The following is a 19,695-nucleotide window of genomic DNA, read 5'->3' as shown; positions in this document are numbered from 1 at the left end:
CTGGCCAGTCCCTGCACTACAAACAGAGCTGACCCAGGGGCTAAAGGAAACCCTGGCAACAGGATGTATGAAATGATGGATGGAAAGTAGGCCAGCAGACAGTACTCATCAGCTCTCAAAATCAAGTCCTTGCAGGAGAGCTTCAGAGATGCAGATTGCCCTCCCACCCTGTCACTGAAAAGGACAGGGGAAAACTACCATGCAGTTCTCTCACTTTCTGGGGTTTGGCCCATATTTGTTCATTGGACAGATTATGCAAAATTAATATTCTGTATTAATTTTGATATCCAGGCAAAGATTGTTAATAACTACAAACATGGTTCACTAATGTGAAAACTCAACAGAAAACTTATTCACAAAGTTAAAAACACAGAGTTTGGAAATTTATACACACCAGGAACAGGCAAAACTAGAGCACTTATTTTCTTAAAGTGGCAAAAGCAAACATTATACTGGAAGAGAAGACTCTTGTGGTTAATTATACTGCTTATCCACTAGAGGACATAGGAAGCTCCTTTCTGTTTATGGCAGAAGGCAATGAGTAAATTACAAGAGGCTTTAAGTATTTACTCACAAAACAGGATCAGACAGTATCTGAAGTACGTAGAGGGGTTGCTGTTGGTGGTCTCAAAGCTGTTAGAGGCTTTGGAGTTTCCCAGGCTCTTTTCTCAGGAAGCTGGGAGTCTACAGCATAGTCTCTGACCTGGCTCCTCTTGATTCCTGATTCAGCAGAAGCCTTGCAGAGGGGCAGGCAGGATGCGATGCAAGGGCACAGTCTTGGCACAAAGTCACGCTGGCTGTGCAGGCCGATTGCATGCAGGCATTAAGAGCCTGCTCCTGGTTAACTCAAGGCAGTGAAGTTTACAGGCAGTTTCAGGACGCAATGAGGCAGCAGCAGCACTCTGTGCTACCTGCTCATCCCTTTTTACCAATACAGCCCAAGACTAACGGGCCTTTGGACATAGATTAGCCAATCAGAATGGCACTTTGCCAAGCTTGACCATATTAGGTGAAGTTAGGGCTTTCGTTTTCCTTTCCTGTGGTTGCTTCCCCCAGCACAGAAGGAGAGGGAGCAGGAGGACATGCCTGGACAAGCCAGAGTCCTTAGACTCAGTGGCTCCAGGTTCTCTGTCCTCTTTCCCATGGTTGTTTCTCCCCACAGCAGAAGGGGGGAGAGCAGAAAAACATGCCTGGGCAAACAAGGACGTGGATAAGCCCATTTTGGGCCTCTCAGGCCTACCATGACAGAGGTGAGCTGGGGAAGAGGATTCAGAGGGAGGAAATCCTAGAGCACAGCAATGTGCCCTACAACCCCAGACCCAGAAAACCAGAGATGTTTCAAAGTGCTGTACCTTATCCCTGGCAGAATATATTGCTTTTCTCTTTCCTTGCCAGCTAAGCTGTTCTGTTGCCATGGCAACCAGATGAAGTTCAGATTGCTGAGTACCCCATCCCACTGTACCTCACTAGATGCCATCAGTGGTTCCTGCACTACTGGGGATGTTCCGTGAGGTAAATGCAAACTTTGTCTCCTGAAATACCCACACTAATAAAGTGGGCTTGTGCAGTGTGTTAACCTCTGGAAGTCTCAAGACACATGGCAAAGGAAAGCTGGCATCATGGTTCACAGACTTGCAAATGGAGGGGGTGTGCTTTCTTCATGGTCTCACTCCTCAGTGCCACTGTGGGAAATAGGAAGTGGAGCCCTCAACTTCCCTTTCAGTCAGTCACAACTCATTATCATACTTAGACCTCTTTGTCAAGGATCTGCAGTGTGCCTGGATTTTGGAATGATAGGTCTCCTTGCAGCTGTTATCATTTTAGCATTTAAGTAGAAAACTGATCTCTGCTTTGTCTTAGTGAGGCCACATCTGGAGTGCTGGGTCCAGTTACTATCTCCCCAGCACATAATAGACAAGAAGCTGCTGGAGAGAGTCCAGTAGAGGCTACAAAGATGCTAAGGGGACTGGAGCATCTCTTTGATGAGGAAAGACTGAGAGACAGAAGGCTGTTTAGCCTGGAGAAGAGCAGGCTCAATTCAGATCAATATCTAAAGGGTGAATGTCAAGAGGATGAGGGGAGATTCTTTTCAGTGGTGCTCTGCAACAGAACAAGGGCAATGGGCACAAACAAGAACCCAGGAGGTTCTACCTGAACATAAGGAGAAAGTCCTCTGCTGTGAGGGTGATGGAGCCCTGGAGCAGGCTGCCCAGAGAGGCTGTGGGGTCTCTGCCTCCAGAGAGATCTCAAACACATCTGAATATTATGATCCTGGGCAACTCGCTGTGGGTGACCCTGCTTTGGCTGTGTGGTTGGATTAGACGATACCCTGACATCTCTTCCACCCTTTGTTATTCTGTCCTTTGATACTGTGATTCACACATGTCATGGTCTGGCTGCTATAGCCCAGATGTGGGTCCTTTCCATTCTTTTCCAGCCTACTTATACCAACAACCAGCAAGCAGAGGCAGATGATCTACAATCTCTTGCCAGAGGCCATCCTTCTCCTAAAATGAGACGTGTGAAAGAGTAAAGCTGTCTTCTGTGGGAGCCTCAGGGGCTGTACCGATACAAGCATGCAACTATTTTGATTGGAAGAGCCCTTTAGAGTCATCAAGTCCAACTGTTAATTGAGCACTGCTAGGTCTCCACTAAACCCTACTCCTCAGTACATCATCTAGATGGCTTCTCAATCCCTTTAGGCATGGGAACGTCACCACTGCCCTGGGCAGCCTATTCCAGGGCTTGACTACCCTGTCAGGGAAGAAATTGATCCTAATGTCCGACCTAAACCTTCTGTGGTATAAATTGAGGCTGTTTCTTCTTGTCCTATCAGTTGTTCCCTGGGAGAAGAGACCGATCACCACCTCATTACAGCCTCCTTTCAGGGAGTTGTAAAGAGAGAAGGTCTTCCCTCAGCCTCTTTTTCTCCAAGCTTAACAACCCCACTTTCCCCAGCCACTCCTGATGTGAAAATGTTTCACTATCACAAGGTTGCTTTCTAGTAAAGATCAAAACTGACTTTTATGAATAACTTTTATGTGGCTAAGGCATTTTATCCCTATTAAAAAAAAACTATGGCAGAACATTTAAATTGTTCAAATCCCTTTTATGAAGTTGGCCTTTCTCTTCAGTCCCCTTTCTTCCTGCAAGGCAGAAGGAGACCTGCATTGTCACCAGCAGCATGTGTTGCACAGGAGCCAGCAAGTGTTTCAGGCTGAAAGCAAAACATCTCAAGTGGGAAAGGAAGGGAGTTCTCTGCCCAAAATTCGATTGCTCTTTGAAGGGAGACTGCTCAGAAGACTGTTGGCTACCTAACAGCAGGAGGCATCAGAAAGTATTGAATTCTTCTTGGGAAAAGGTGGTTTGCTGTGCATTGGAGCAAAGGAGCAGGAAAGAATACTGATCTCACAGAGTGGGGAACAACAACTCTGCTTTTTGTGTCAGCAGCACAGAAATAAGGCTCACATCACACACTCCCACCTGTTTCATGTATGTCTCTCTGTATGCAGCACATAAAGAACACAATTTGGCAAGGTGCTCTCCTCAGCAATGCCAGGCTGTTCTCAATGGAAAATAGGAGGTGATGCTGCAAGGCTAGGAACAACAACAGAAGTCATTTTGTTCTTCTCCAAATTCACATTTCTCCATGACTAGCAAGTGGAAAGGAATGAGAAGTGCTGCCAGCTCCATAGCAGCCTGTAGACACACAGAGAGGGCTGCTGTTATTACTTATCAGAAAACATACTTGCAATAGTTTCCTAGACCTGTGTGCAGGGGCACATGCTGGGCAGCAGGGCCTTATTAATAAGCTGTCTCCTCTCTTCCAACTTCCTGTCAGGGTACACTTATGCTGACAACCTTCCTTTCAACCCTGCTGGTCCTCGGTCTCATCTTCTTAAGGAAGCAAGGCTGTGGGCAGTAGGAGTCGGTGTCCATCCTTCCACTGTCACTTACCTTTCCTGACTTTTGAACTGCCTGAAATAAACCCATCCTTGCTGGACTTCAAGGGGAGGTTTTCCAAGGCATGGCTTTCTGGAAATCCTGGTGAAGGTCAGTAAGGAAGATGCCATGTCCTGCATTTGGGGCATTAGTACAGACTAGGGGTCATCCTGCTGGAAAGCAGCTCCACAGAGAAAGATTTTGGAATCCTGGTGGACAGCAAGTTCTCCACGGATCAGCAATGTGCCTTTGCATCTGAGAGCCAATGCTATCCTGGGGTGCATTAAGAAGTGTGTCCAGCAGGTCTAGGGAGCTTCTCCCCCACACTGGAATACTGTGTCCAGTTTTGGACTTTCCAATACAAGACAGACAGGGTTCTGCTGGAGACAGTCAAAGGGAGAGCTACAAGGATGACTGAGAGACTAGAACATCTGTTTTGTGTGGAAAGACTATGAGAGCTGTGGCTGTTTAGTCTGGAGAAGAGAGGGCTGAGAGGGGTGGGTGTCAAGATGAAGGTGTCAATCTCGTTTCCTTGGTGCCCAGTGATAGGACATGGAGCAATGGAACACAGGAGGTGTTCTCAGCATGAAGAGACACTTCGTCATGGTGAGGTTGATGGAGCACTGTTCCAGGCACTGACAATCTTTTGTGGAATAAAGTTCTCCTCATGTCCAGCTCTACTGGTTTAGCCTCAAGGGCTAACCTGCCTGCTCCCCAAACACAAAAGTGAGGGGAAGAGTAACAAACAGAAGTCAGGGTTGAGAAGAAAGATGAGTTTAACATATCATAAACATAATGCATAATTACCTTAGTTAATAATGTAATTTACCAATAAACCAATGCATGATTACCTTATCCTAGCCTATTTGCAGAAGTAGTACAGTGAAATGCAAAACCCAAGCCAGCAGCCACCTGACTCCCACCTGCTCTGCCACCATGCCTGCAGAAGAGACCATACCCAAGAAACTGGGAGCCAGAAGCAGCAACTCCAACAGAAGTTGCAGTCTGAACTTCAAGCTCCATAATACTATGTTCCAGTTAGCTCTTTTATTTTTTGAGGGTGGCACAACTGCAGCACGGTATGAACAACAGCAGCAGGTTTGACTCTGTCCATGACACCTCTGGCACAACTGGAGCCCATTTCATCTTGTCCTGTCAAGGACAGAAAGGAGAGACCCAAGCATTACCACATGTGCACAGGGGTCATCAACCTGGTTTCCTGGGCCCCTGGCCAGCCAGCATTAAAGCCCTCTGAGCAAGTCCTGGCAAGGCATCAAACACTGTAGCAGAACAGGGTGAAGAGCTGACTTTTGTGATCATGGGAAGAAGGGAGCTTAAATAGTATTTAGGAGATTGTAGAATGAAAGAAGCATTTCTGGGGACATCCCAAGGAGGTAGGCTTACATGTGTTATGAGCATAGGACAGAAATTGGAAGGCAGTCAGGGTCCATCAGTGTTTCTGTGCAAGGCTGAGGGCCCTTAGTGCCTATACAAGGGTTTCCTCATGGACACTGGATGGTCATCTCTGGAGAGTTGTTTGGTGATCTCAGACGGTACCCACCAAGCTGCTGAACACTCAGAAAAAAAGAGCCTTGGAGTGGGTACCTTTGACTTGATTTAAACCTCTGCCAATCCATTCATGCTCTGGATGACACAAACCAACCTACAGACCTACACTTCCATTTCCATATCGACTTAGCCAATTCCTACACTGAGATCTGTCAATAAAACCCCTGTGAATGACTATTAGTTTCTCTACCACCAGTGAGTAAAGATCTGGCACAAGAATCAATAATCCCTTCAATTACTCTCTGGTTACAATATCTGATGACCCCAAAGCCTGGCTATGCATGCTAATTCTTTACTATTTGCAAAGGCAGGCAGCCAAACACACATCCGTGCCTCCCAGTCACGGACAGGAGACACAGCAATTCAGTTCTTTAAGGACATCAGAAGGCAACTTCCTGCTGCTCAGCTACCCTGTGATGTCTCTCTAAATCTGCTCCCCCCTCCTCAGTCCCCTCCCCTCCTGCCAACACAGTCACTGAGTGCTGGGTTGTGAAATGTTTCAAGTAATGAAAACTTTGGACTGATGCCCAGGGGGGCTTTCAAACCTGTGTGGACAGCAACAAAAATCCAAGAGCAGTTATCTATCACGGTCTTAATCTTGATCCTTGGTCTCAGGGTGCCCCACATCTGCAGCTGGAGATGGTAATGACCATGCATAAGCACATTTCTGCTGAAAAATGGCTGCACGGGTTCCACACGATGAGATGCATCAAACTGAGCTGCAGCAAATACCAACACAGCACCTCTGGCTGTATCACACCACGATACGAGTGGAGCTGCAGACACTCAAACGAAAAGAGAGCAATCTCCTGCCCATTTAAGTGGCAGCTGCTCTGGATGACTGCAGAGCTGCCCAGCGAATTACTGAGCAGGCAGAGGCACAATTCCCCAGCCCATGTGTTAATCACCTGCTTGCAGAGGGTGAGCACAGAGAGACCCTCTAGGCATGTGGCATGGGAGCTTTAGACTGTGGTGTAATAGAATCACAGGCTGGTTTGGGTTGGAGGGGACCTTTTAAAAGGGACCTTTAAAGGTCACGTAGTCCAACCCCCTCCAGTGAAGGAGTGCTATCTTCTTTTGATCTCTACTTGGCACTGCAGAGCATAAACACACCTCGGCTTAGCTGCCAAGGTAAACCAATGTGACACCATCATTTGCTCAGTTACTTCTGACTGTCTGCAACACAAAATCATTACTATTGTAGGTGTACTGAAAATGGTGCAGTTCTTCAGGAGCAAGCAAGGCAGCCCTGAGGAGAACTTGGGGGCACTGGCAGGTGAAAAGCTGGACATGAGTCAGCAATATATGCTCACAGCCCACAAGTAAAACCTGGGCTGTATGCTGGGTGCTAGACTGGACTGGATGATCTTGGAGGTCTCTTCCGAATTGCTTGATTTTATGATTCCTCTGCCTATCTTTTCCCTACAGGGGGAGAGGGAGAAAGTAGGGGTGGAACCTACAATTCTATCCAGCAGGGTTTTGCCCTGGAAGCTCAAATCATGGCAATCATTTAGGGCAAAAAAGACCTTTAAGGTCATTAGGTTCAACCAGTAATCTAACACTACTAAGTCTGATGCTAAACTGTGTCACTCAGCACCACACCCACAGAGCTTTTCAGTCCTTTCAAGGATGGGGACTTGCATCAGAAATTAATAATCATTATGAATTCTGAATATTGATTTCTGTATGAATATTGAGTTTCATTATTGGTATTTTTTAGAATCAGGAAAATTCCCTGTGCTTCATTGGATTTTCGGTCAACAGGAAGCAACTGCACAGACTTAAACAGTTTAAACAAACACATCTTGGAAAACAGTAACATGAAAACAGGAAAAATTCTAACTATGCTTATGGAGTCTCAGCATTCACTCCAGCAAATGTACTCACCACTCTTTTGGGCCCTGAGAAAGCTCCCTGTATCAAGGACACTTTCAAACTCGTGATAATGATCCCAGGCAGAGGAAGGAGGTGCTGCTGAGCCGGTGGGTGTGAGCTGCATACACCTGGCTGCCTTTAATGAGTTGCAAACAAGGAGAGGCAGGAAGGCTCCGTGCAGAAAGGCAGGTGCAGGAAGGTGAGGTTTCTAAATCATGCCTCTTTATATAGACTTCAGTTTGAAAATCAAACTGGCCAATAGGCACTAGCACCATTGCTCTGGTCAATGAATTCAAGCTTTGTGCCTCCTTTGACCATGCAGGCACATTGAGTGCAACACAAGACATCTGACACATGGTGCTAAGCCCCTAGCCCTCAAGGCTTTACTGGGGCCAGCCCCTCATTGTTTGTTCATCTAACTCACTCCCAGACCTACAACAGGAGGAAGAGAGTAAGGTTTAAACCACCCTGGTAGGATTTATTCCCTACCAGGGCAGGACTGCACCTCAAATACTCAGCACAATCATTTTAGATGCTCACACTGAATTGGACAGAACTGCCTTGTGCCTTAAGGGTATTTCTTTGTGTATTTGAGGTGGTGGTGGCAAGATACAAACTGCTTTATGACTTTGGCTTAACTAATGAGCATCAGCCAGCCTTTGGTTGAGCCACAGTGAGATGAATTCAATGAGGTGGATATATTTCTGCATTTTTTGAGGCCAGACTTTGTATGTTGACTTCAGTGGACTGATGAAGAGTCCTATCTTGGTCATGAGTTTTACCTGGGAGAGATGAATTGTATTAGTCACCGCATATGTAAAAACACCACAGACAAAGTCCACAACTTCTTATTTCCCCCTCATTTTAAAAATGAAAGCTAAGCCCTGCAAGAAATTATGGCTGAGACTAATTTGTTAATAACTGAGAAACTCTGTATAGCTGTGTAGTAAGAAGAGAGTAAATTCATTGCTGAAGTATTTGCCACCAGCAAGCAGAAGGGATAGAAGCAATGCTTTTAATGGAAAGCAAACCAGCACCAGTGGCTTACTCCTTGGGATTCTCAGCACAGAACCACCCACAGATCTGCACAACTGTTTGATTGTGCCTGGCAATACGATGGCAGAAGTCACTGAAGTCTCAACAGTAGGAACACAAAGCGATTTACTGCTTACCTACCTTGCAACACTTCCCACTGCAGAGCCTTTAACAAGAACAGCAAAACCAGGTAAGTCTCAGCACACTGCAAATTTGCTGCTGGTTTACTGGGAAGATCCCAGATTGGGTGTTAAAGATAAATCTTTAGTCTTCCAGGAATCACAGCTAGCTTGAAAACCAGTGGCAACTTGGAACAAAAGCAACACCCAGAATATTAAATCTGCAAATACTGTTGGGCCATGGAAATCCCCAGCCATTTCTCCTGCTGATGTGTAGATTTGTTTGCTAGAATTGATTTTTTCCCCTTCTTTTATTATAGGGTGCTGATAGAAAATTCTTTAGCACACAAAAATCAACCCAGGTGGCTGGTAAAAATGAGAAGCAGAGCCTGATGCCTCATCAATCAACATTCCCATTAATTACTGAAATTATCCTTATTATTTCAGCATGGCATTGATTTGGTATTTAGGAGCTTGCTCAACTTTACTGGATTTGCAATCGAAGGTTGGGGCATGTTCATGAGATAGACTGTAGGATACCAGAGATTAGCAAGTGAACTTACCTTGGCAGCTACATTGTTCAAAGATTCATAGAAGGATTTGGGTTGAAAGGGATCTCAAAGATAATTCAGTTCCAAACCCCCTACCATAAGCAGAGACACCTGCTACTGGATTAAGTTGCTCAAGGCCTCTTCCAACCTGGCCTTGAACACTGCCAGGGAGGGGGCATCCATGACTTCCCTGAGCAACCTGTTCCAGTGTCTCACCCCTTTTACTGTAAAGAATTTCTTCCTAATATCAAGTCAAAATGTACCCTCCTCAAGCATCAAACCATTCCCTCATGTCCTGTCACAATGAACCCTTGTAAAGAGTCCTTTCCTGGCTTTCTTGCAGGCCCCTTTCAGGTACTGGAAGGCTGCTATAGAGCTTCCCTAGAGTTTCATCTTCTCCAGGATGAACAGCTCCAATGCTTGCAGCCTGTCCTCAGATGGAAGTGCTCTAGCCCTCTCTTCATCTTTATGGTCCACTTCTGGGCCTGCTCCAGCAGCTCCATGTCCTTCTTATGTTGGGGGCACCAGAACTGGACGCAGTACTTCAGGTGGGGTCTCATAAGAGCAGAGTAGAAGGGGAGAATCATCTCCCTCATCCTGCTGGTCATACTTCCTTTGATGCAGCCCAGGATACAGTTGGCCTTTTGGTCTGCAAGTGCACACTGCCAGCTCGTGTTGAGCTTTTCATCAGCTGACACCTCCAAACCCTTCTCCTAGGGACTGCTCTTCAGCCGTTCTGTTCCCAGCAATATTTGTGCTTGGAACTGCCCAGGCACAGGTGCAAGCACTTGGTCTCATTGAACTTCATGAGGTTGGCTTTTGGCCCACCTCTCAGGCCTGCCCAAGTCCCTCTGAATGGAATCCCTTCCCTCCAGCATGTCGACCAGGCCATACAGCTCATCTTGAAAAAACTCCAGTGAAAGTGTGACACATGCACACATGCCTAAGAGCAGAGCTACTGAGGAACACCAACACAACCAGCAGGCAGATCTAGCTGCTAAAATTTCTCAAGTTGACACAAACTGTGATCTTCACCTTGATTGGAAACACTGAGGTGAGCTGTTCTCAGCTCAGCAGGCCTGTGGTTCACCTGGACATCAAGGTAGAGAAGCAACTTACCAATGTGTGCGCAACAGATCAGTTGACATATCTATGGATGTTATCAGTCAAGTCATACACGACTGTGACATCTGTGCTGCTATTAAGCAGGCTAGAAGAATCAAATCCTTGTGGTTTGGTGAGCAACGGTCAAAGTACAAGTATGGTGAAGTGTGGCAGATTGACTACATCACCTTGTTCTTGTTCTGGCAAACAATATGTGCTAACTATGGCATCACAGTATCACAGTACAATCAGTGCTTGCCTCACAGAATCATAGAATCAACCAGGTTGGAAGAGACCTCCAAGATCATCCAGTCCAACCTATCCCCCAGCCCTAGCCAGTCAACTAGACCACAGCACTAAGTGCCTCAGCCAGGCTTTATCTTAATGTTGGGAAGTGTTTACAATCTCTCCAGAGAAGGAGACTCTACAACCTCTCTGAACAGCCTGTTCCAGTGCTCTGGCACCCTATCAGCAAATAAGAAAAAACCTCCTGGATTCCAGTTTGTGCCTATTGCCGTGGGACCCCTGCCCTTTAGCTACTGATCAATATTGAGAAGATCCCCTCTTAATTTGCTCTTCTCTATTAGGAGGAAATTCTTCACAGAGAGAGTGATTGGCATTGGAATGGGCTGCCCAGGGAGGTGGTGGAGGCACCGTCCCTGGAGGTGTTCAAGTAAAGCCTGGATGAGGCACTTAGTGCCATGGTCTAGATGACTGGATAGGGCTGGGTGCTAGGTTGGACTGGATGATCTTGGAGGTCTCTTCCAACCTGCTTGATTCTATGATTCTACGACTCTGCAGGCTAAACAGCCCTAGGTCTTTCAGCCTTTCCTCTTCAGACAGGCTCTGATCCCATCAATATCTTTGCAACCCTCTGCTGGAGTGTTTTGAAACAACCAAGTTTTCCTGGTGCCTAACTGGCACCCATTCTTTTTGCAGCGCAGGAAGTCTAACATATTGTTTTGGCAATCAAGTTATTTGGATAACACAACAGCCATTTAGATTAGGATTTGTTTACACAGCTAAATATGTTGAGTAATGAAATTAAAATGAGCTTTCCACTTTTGTCACATCTGCAATAGTAACTGGCTGCTGTTGGTGGAGAACAAACCTGCTGCACAGATGTTTCTGGATAAGGAATAAATCAGTGTTAGATGCTGTTTATGCTTTTACAGCCTCCCTCCCTGAAGGAGGGAATGTTGCCTGCACAGCAACCAGATGTGACCTGCAAGGCTGTGTGAAATACCATTACAAGCATAAACAGGTCCCACATTCCATATCAGCATCTGCAATGGCTCATCAAGTATTTATCAGATCGTTTGAACGCTGCTACAGGTCCTGACATCACACCACTGCCAGAATTTACTTCTTATAACCTGTGATGAAACCGCCAAGCATCTTGTAAAGCAACTGGTGTCTGAAATAGTAGGAGATCCCATTTTAGTTTGGTTTCCTGTCTTAAAGGTCACATTTCAGAGCAGACACTGCTGCTTCAAAGTAAAAGACTGTGTGAGACCAAGGCAGCTGTTTTTTAGTGCATTATAGCAAAGAGTATATCTTTCCTGCCATCCTGCCCCATGTGGTATCAATCTTTTCACAGTGACAGGCACAGACATTAGCTTGCACTGGTGCCTAAGTGAAAAGAACTGAGATTAGGTTGCTCCTCACCAGTGGAAGGTGGCACAGATCAGGGAATCTCTTTCTGCTCAGCTCTGTAGGAGCAGGGAGTCCAACAGGAAAGGCTCACCAATGACCCAGCTATCCAAGATAGCCAAGCCTGGTCCCAAAGCCACACCAGCAGATGAAAGGTATAAGCATAGGGTCTGAAAGCAAGAGAGACAAACTACATCAAGATGCATTTCTTGCAAGGCTTCTTGAAGCAAAACCTGACATTTCTTAAGCCAAGAGGAGGGAAGCATGGGTTTTAATTCCCTGCACTAATCCTTGTCTCTGACTCGCTTCACTCATTACAAGGACAGAAGATCCTGTCAACACAGAAGTAATGCTAAGTATTTACAGTTTAATGGAACCCAGGGACCAATTAACCACAGAGAAAACCACCAAGCAGTGTATTTCTTATTGTAACAGGAGGCAAATCTCACACTGCTGCTGCTCCCCCATTCCTTACAATAAAGTGCCAGCACTTTGTCAATGATTTCTCAGTAGTAATGTTTATTAGCTGGTAGATTTACCAGTCCTCACTGATCAATCATTTCCCATGTGCTAGGTTCAGTCACACAACCCTTCTTTACTTGTATGCCCCAATCCCCTGCTGCCTCAGTTCCACCCCCCCCAATAAAAAAACAAAGCAACTGTCATTAGTAGGGCTTCATACCAGTGATGCTAGAACCTGCCCTCAACCCCAAGTTCTCTAACTGCTGACTCTTCTATAGCTTGATGGATGCGATGCACCTCTTCCTGCGTTAAAGTCCTCTCCGTGTGGCGGTAAACGATCCGGTAGCAATGACTGACTTTCTTTGTCCTACAAAACACAAACCAAAAGAGGACTCAGAAACACACGTGCCTACAAATGCAAATACCCGAGGCCAAACACCTACCTGCTGGATCATTTTATTTGCTGTCTAATTTTGCTCCTGTTGCCGGAAAATCACCTTAATGCTAAAATACACAGTCCAGAGCGGCGGGACTGAGCTGAGTGCTGTGTCCAGTTTTGGGCCCCTCAATTCAAGAAAGATGTTGAGGTGGTGGAACATGTCCAGAGAAGGGCAACAAAGCTGGTGAGGGGCCTGGAGCACAAATCCTATGAGGAGAGGTTGAGGGAGCTGGGCCTGTTTAGCCTGGAGAAGAGGAGGCTCAGGGGTGATCTTATTACTGTCTACAATTACCTGAAGGGGCATTGTAGCCAGGTGGGGGTGGCCTCTTCTCCCAGGCAACCAGCAATAGAACAAGGGGACACAGTCTCAAGTTGTGCCAGGGTAGGTATAGGCTGGATATTAGGAAGAAGTTCTTCACAGAGAGAGTGATTTCCCATTGGAATGGGCTGCCCAGGGAGGTGGTGGAGGCACCGTCCCTGGAGGTCTTCAAGAAAAGACTGGATGAGGCACTTAGTGCCATGGTCTGGTTGATTGGTTAGGGCTGGGTGCTAGGTTGGACTGGATGATCTTGGAGGTCTCTTCCAACCTGGCTGATTCTATGATTCTATGATTCTATGAATTTTAATTGTAGCAGAGGACTTCAAGTCCACCTTATACCTCAATTCACACTGCTCTATGGCAGCTTCTTATCAGAGCATGCAAGCCCAGGAGGAGGTCTCTGCTAACACCACAAAACTGCTGCCAACATCACAGCTCCCCCATTTCAGTGACAGTGGTGCTAGTACAAGGGAGCACTGCACAAACCAACTTCCTTCAGACCAGTGGGGCTAGGAGTTATGTGCATAAGGAAAATGCCACACAAGCTCTGAACATTGGCTAGCAATGTTGCTAGCTAATGAAGGGTGTCTCTCCAGCCTCAGCATCCAGGCTCCTGCCCTTGGGGACGAAACCAAACACACAGAAACAGACTGATAGGGGTTGGAAGTGACCTCCAGGGATCATCTAGTCCAATCTCACTGCTAAAGCAGGGTCATCCACAGCAGGCTGCCCAGGATCACAATGTCCAGGTGATTTGAATCTCTCCAGAGAAGGAGAATCCATAACCTCTCTGAGCAGGGCTCTGGCACCCTCACAGCAAAGATGTTTTTCCTCATTTTGAGACAGAACCTCCTAGCTTTATCCAACAGTGATGAAAACCTCCAGTTTGTGCCCACTGCCCCTTGTTCTGTCATTGGGAATCACTGAAAAGCATCTGGTCTCATCCTGCTGGCCCTCACCCTGCAGCTATTGACAAGCACTGAGAAAATCCCCTTTCAGTCTGCTCTACTCCAGGATAAACAGCCCAGGTCTCAAGCCCTTTCTCCTCAAGGAGACACTCCAGTCCCTTAATGATCCTTGTAGCCCTCAGCTGGACTCTCTGCAAGTAGCTCTCTGTCTCTCTTGAACTAAGGAGCCCAGCACTGGACACAGATCTTCAGATGTGGCCTCAGTAGGACAGAGCAGAATGGGACAAGAAACCTCCCTCGACCTGCTGGTCATATTCTTCTCAATGTGCTCCAGAAGAACCATTTGTCTTCTCACCCACAAGGGCAGAGGAACATTTATTTTTTTATTCAGGTGACTACTTAGCATTTGCTGGATATTAGAAACATGGGCAAAATGCATCTGAAGACTGCATTTGTGGGCAGAGATGCAAGGTGAGTGTGGCCATCATGGAGCACCAAAGGGCAGTGTCCAGGAACTGACCACAACGCAGCCTAGGTGTAGGATCTGTCCAGCAAACTTAAAAGGAAATGAGGTGAGACATGGCAGCAAGGATGCACAATAGAATTAAAGAAATACCACTTGCTGTGGAAAAGAAAAGAGAAAACAGAGCAGGAAAAAGGAATTATGGAAGAAGAAACATATTTAAGAGTTGCTGAGTTGAGCAGAGTTAACACAAATTCAGGGGCAAACCAGTAAGTTGAATAAAAGAGCAAACAATCTTCTTGCTCTCCATCAAAACCAGACTGCAACACATCATTTCAGCAAGGGCACCACTAGAGCTGCAGTGCTTATATTCCTGAATTTAAATGGCAGTTGTGGCATCCTTGTTATTTTTAGTCTCAAATGGAGCCCACACAGCTTCTACTTTCAAAGGTGAATACTCACTTCAGTGCAAGAAAGAAAATCTGAAGGGAAAAATAACAGGAAACCAGAGATCAAACACTAGACAGAAGGATATCCCAGGTGGGCAGAACTCTGCATTTAATAGCCCACAAAGGCATTCAGCAAGCTTCAGGTCATTTCTCTCCTGAAACTTGTTTCATGCTAGAAACCATGTTTATTACAACTATTTGATTAAAACTAAAGTTATATGTGCTCATGCACAGAGACAACTCTCAAGATGCTCATACCAACCTCAAATCTTACTACTACAGTAGTTTTTATCTTGGAATAGCTATTTGATGCCAACTTTGTCCCACTTGACATCGGTGGGAAGTTTGCCCAGCCCTCATTGTCAATTTACAAGAGAAGGTTATTTCAAATTAAAGCATTCCTCCTCTTTTGTGTGCCCTGAAGATAAAGCAAGCAAATTCTGACAAGCACAGGAAAGGCTAAACTGCATTGCATAGTGTCAGGCTGACTGGAGTTAACTTCTGAAAATCAGCCAAAAGGTTTCCCTCAGTGTGGGTTAAATGCTGTGGAAAAGGGATGCTGGGGGAAAGGAGGGGAGGTGTACCTGCACAGAAGGTGTTGCTCTGCTCTGCTCCACCTCTGCAAAGCAATCACAAGGACAGATCTGGGAGAAGCAAGTAAACAGAACAACAAGAGTCTGGCCAGAAGCTACAGAAATTTGACTGAGAGGAATAATGAATCTGGGTTCAACAGAAGAGCTTTCAAAACCAGGCCAGCAAACACCATTATAACTGGCAGAATTTGAGCTTTTACTGGTGCTACAGCATCCCACTGAATCAAAACCATTCACAAGTGGCGTTGGCTGAAAAACTCTCCAGAAGATGCACAGTCACAGGCTTGAGCCTGAAGTTTTGCATATAGTGGGAACACATCCTATGGTGGCAAACTTTTTATCACCATTTTATGTGACGCCAACACAGCTTGAAGTATTTCAACTGTGGCTACAGCACTGTTGTTGCACTGCTCATGGTTAGCTGAAGGTAATGGTTTCATGCCCCTCCCTCCACACCAGTATGCAGTTCGTTCGTGAGGCACATTAAATAGGTCATGGTAGGATGCAACAGCTTCTTGTGGGTGTTGCAGAAAATAAACATCTTTAGGAGGTATTTAAATTAGGAAAGAGATGAAGTCTTCCAGAGCAGCTCTGGAGTTCAGTTAGCTGCAGCACTGCTGCAGGAGAAATAAAGCAGGGATTGCATTAAATGCAATTACTTTTAATTACAGCCAAGAATGTTACTACTGAGATGTCAGGCTACACTTAACTCCTGCTTTAGTACATCACATATTTCTCTCAGCTTCAGATGGGTTTATTTGCATCTTTGTTAGTAATTAGAAAGAAGGAGTATAACTGCAAGTTTTAAACCTTTGGTATTGCTTTCATTAGCTAACTTTGCATAGGAAATGGAGAAGAATCCTTCTTGGCTCTTTCATCCCCTAATACTTAACACTGCCCAACCCCAAATTAAATATGAAGACAATGTTAGCTGCCATTAGCTGTAACTGGAAACAGTTGTTGTCAGCAACTAAAATAATTGCTGGTTCCATTTCTTCCTTTTATTTTGTTCTGCAGAGTCACAGAAACAACTTCACAACCTGCCAGAGCAGTCTGCTCCAGGGTCCCAGTGCCCTCATGGCAAAGTTTCTCCTCATGTTCAGATGGACCCTCCCATTTTCCAGTCTGTGCCCACTGCAGCTTGTTGTCTCACTGGGCATCACTGCAAAGAGTGTGACCCCATCCTCTTGACATCCTCCATGTGCTGGGAAGCTGTTTGCTGCCAGGTCCGACAGATTGTTTATGTTTCAGTACTTCATCCTGATATCTGAGCACACTAAGACATTAAGGCCCCCTAGTCTGCCACTGATTTAATAGAACAAGCATGGAGGCAACTTGACACTGGGGCCAGGCTAGAATGAAAGCATGTGCCAGGCAATAACCATAGAAGCATAGAATACCAGGTTGGAAGGGACCTCAATGATCATCTGGTCCAACCTTTCTAGGTTATAGATTAAACGAGATGGCCCAGTCCCATGCCAAGATGAGTCTTCAAACTGTCCAATGCAGGGGAATCCACTACTAACCCTGAGGAGATTGTTCCAATGTCTAACTGCTCTCATGGTGAAAACTTTTCTTCAGGAATCTCATCAGAATCTCTCCAGGTGCAAGCTGTACCCATTGGCCCTTGTCTTTTCCATGTGACTCCTTGTGAAAGAGGAGCCTCTATCGTCTCACCAGTCACCCTTGATGTACTGGTACATGGTAATAAGGTTTCCCCTAAGCCTTCCTTCCCAGGCCAGGTATTCCAGTCCTTACATCACTCCCATGACCCTTCTCTGGACACTTCCACCCTGCCCACATCTTTTTTGTGCAGCAAGAACCAAAACTGAACACAGTACTCTTGGCGTGGTCTGATAAGCACTAAAGTGCGATAATGACTTATCTCTGCTGGTGATGCCCTTGTTGATGCAACCCAATATCCTGCTGGCCCTCTTTGACACTTTGTCTACCTCCCCACTTATTTTGGTGTCATCTGCAAAATTCATCAGTGGTCTTCAACCCAACATTCAGATCAGTTATGAAGCTATTAAACAGTGCTGGCCACATCACAATCCAACGGTGGATAATTTGGCAGAAGTTAAAACCCTCTTGCTTCCCAGCTTGTTCTCAGAGATCAGAGGAGCTGGGTGTGGCTGAGCTTAAATCTTGAGTGATGTCCAGTTGGCTCTTTAGTGTGACTAACTTAACATTCTCAGGAACAGGATTAAGACTCAAACCAAAGGCCAGTGCCAAACCACTTTATTAGGCAACAGGCATGGCTACCACAGCAATATGAGTTGTGACCACATGAACAGAGGTAATGTGAAAGGGAGTGGCAAGAAGGGGTGGCAGGCAGGAGTGACAGGCAGGACGATAGCTCTCTGGAGTGGTGGCAGCCTTCTGGGGCAGCAACAGCTCTCCAGGGTGACAGCAGCATTCAGAGATCACGACGGCAGCTCACAGAGATCCCAGCAGCAGTTCGCTGTAGTTCTAGCAGGTTGTAAGAACAGCTCAGCTCTATCTGTTTCTCATTCTCTAGCAGTGTTCTAATCGATTTCCAGCAGCCTGTGGCAGATGACAGCAGCCCCAGCCCAGCAGATCACTTAACAGCCCTCTCCCTGCAGCAGATCCTAGCAGCCTCCATCACAGTTCTAGCAGCCAATTCTCTTAGCTGAGTTTTTCCCCTAGCCACCGATTCCCCCTCTGCCATACTGTGACAACTCCTATAGCTTCACTCTTATAGCTTCACACTGGTGCTAAAAACAGTCCTGACTCAAGTACCCACCATTTTGGTAGAGCCAATGCAGCTGTTGTCAGAGCTTCTGCGCCCTCCCCATGCTCCTCGCCTGTATGAACTGCCATGCAATCTGTCATGGTAGGTCTCTTCCCATCACTGAGGCTCACCTGTTGAGTAGGCAGAGCTGCTGCTTCTCCCTGTATGCTCTCCTGTGTGCTCTGCTTGCTTTACCCCTGAGTGTTGTCTGCTCACACAGCTCTTGAGAAGGCTGTCTGCATTTAAATGTCCTGCGGTCACCCCAGCAATGTCCCCAGCCATGTCAACCTCTGTGCTGGTTAACAGAGTCTGCTCTCACAAGTCCCTGTCTCACAGACACAGACAGGAGGGACTGTAACACAAAAAAACCCAACCCCCTCTGCATTGACATAAGGAGTTTAATGAGATGATACACTGCATAGTTACCTCAGCAAAAGCAGAAGCCAGCAATGAAAAGGTTCCCCTGAACTCAAGTGGCAGACAGCCCAGTGGAAAAGACCAGCACTCCAAAACTGGAAACTGAAAGCAGTAACCACAACAGGAATCCTCTCATGTCATAATCAGAACATCAAGGCCCATGACACTTTGCTCCAGACATCACTTTCACTTTTAAGCTGGCATGGTGGCAGCATGGTATTGAATATCATCAGCAGATTCAACTCAACCCATGACAGCCTCTTCCTTCTTCTGTCACTTCTCTCTGCTTTCTCTCAGGCTACCCTGGCTGCAGGAACCCTCTGTCCATGTCAAACTAGCATGCTAGCATGTAGCCACAGCACTCACTGTTGCTGCTGCCTTGTTGTTTGTAGACTGAACAATTAATACCTGTGTGTTACCTTCACCTGCATGGGAGTCTGCATCTATATTGATCAGCATTGAAAAGACCCCCTGTGAGTCTGCTCTTCTCCGAGCTAAACAGCCCCAGGTCTCTTGGCCTCTCCTCATTATCTCTGTAGCCTCTGCTGGACTCTATCCAGTAGTTTCTTGTCCCTCTTGAACTGGGGAACCCAGAACTTGACAGAGTACTGCAGTACTAACTAGGGTAGAGGACAGTTGTATTGTGTTTGGCTGAGCTGAAGTTAATTCTCCCCAGAGCCTTTGTTGTAGTGCTGTATGCTCAGTGTAGTGCTGATAACACAGCAGTGTTTTGGCTAATGCTGAGCCAAGCAACAAGGCTTTGCCAGCTAACCCAAACTGACCAAAGGGATATTCCATGCTATATGACAGCAGCTCAGATATAAAAAACTAAGTGGGAGAAGGAAGTGTGAGGACTTTTCATTGATGGTGTCTGTCCTCCAGAGCAACCACTATGCGTATTGGAGCTCTGCTTCCCCGGAGTGACTGAACATGTCTGCTGATGGGAAGTAGAGAATAACATCTTTGTTTAATCTTGCTTCTGCTTAGCAATAACTTGCTTCTGCTCCCCTGTTCATCTAAGAAGGGGAGTGACAGAGTGGCT

The 19,695-nt window shown here is 46.2% G+C and overlaps 1 protein-coding gene and 1 long non-coding RNA gene across 6 annotated transcripts in view; both read right to left on the bottom strand.

The window, feature by feature from the left end:
• The window catches only part of LOC135184923 (uncharacterized), a 35,812-nt gene extending 28,241 nt beyond the window's left edge, over window positions 1–7,571 (bottom strand). For all 4 annotated transcript variants that reach the window (XR_010306265.1, XR_010306267.1, XR_010306266.1 and 1 more), the window contains exon 1: window positions 7,399–7,571. This is a non-coding gene — a long non-coding RNA (uncharacterized LOC135184923). The remainder of the gene's footprint in view (window positions 1–7,398) is intronic.
• A 4,779-nt stretch (window positions 7,572–12,350) lies between these two features.
• Window positions 12,351–19,695, bottom strand: part of FARS2 (phenylalanyl-tRNA synthetase 2, mitochondrial) — a 194,136-nt gene continuing 186,791 nt past the window's right edge. For both annotated transcript variants that reach the window (XM_064161129.1, XM_064161130.1), the window contains exon 8: window positions 12,351–12,677. In XM_064161129.1, the coding sequence (XP_064017199.1) occupies window positions 12,539–12,677 (139 nt within the window). In that variant the 3' untranslated portion in view covers window positions 12,351–12,538. The remainder of the gene's footprint in view (window positions 12,678–19,695) is intronic.

Source organism: Pogoniulus pusillus, chromosome 21 (assembly GCF_015220805.1).
Source record: "Pogoniulus pusillus isolate bPogPus1 chromosome 21, bPogPus1.pri, whole genome shotgun sequence".
In the NCBI taxonomy this organism is placed as follows: domain Eukaryota; kingdom Metazoa; phylum Chordata; class Aves; order Piciformes; family Lybiidae; genus Pogoniulus; species Pogoniulus pusillus.
This window is presented reverse-complemented; position numbering and strand designations above follow the sequence as displayed.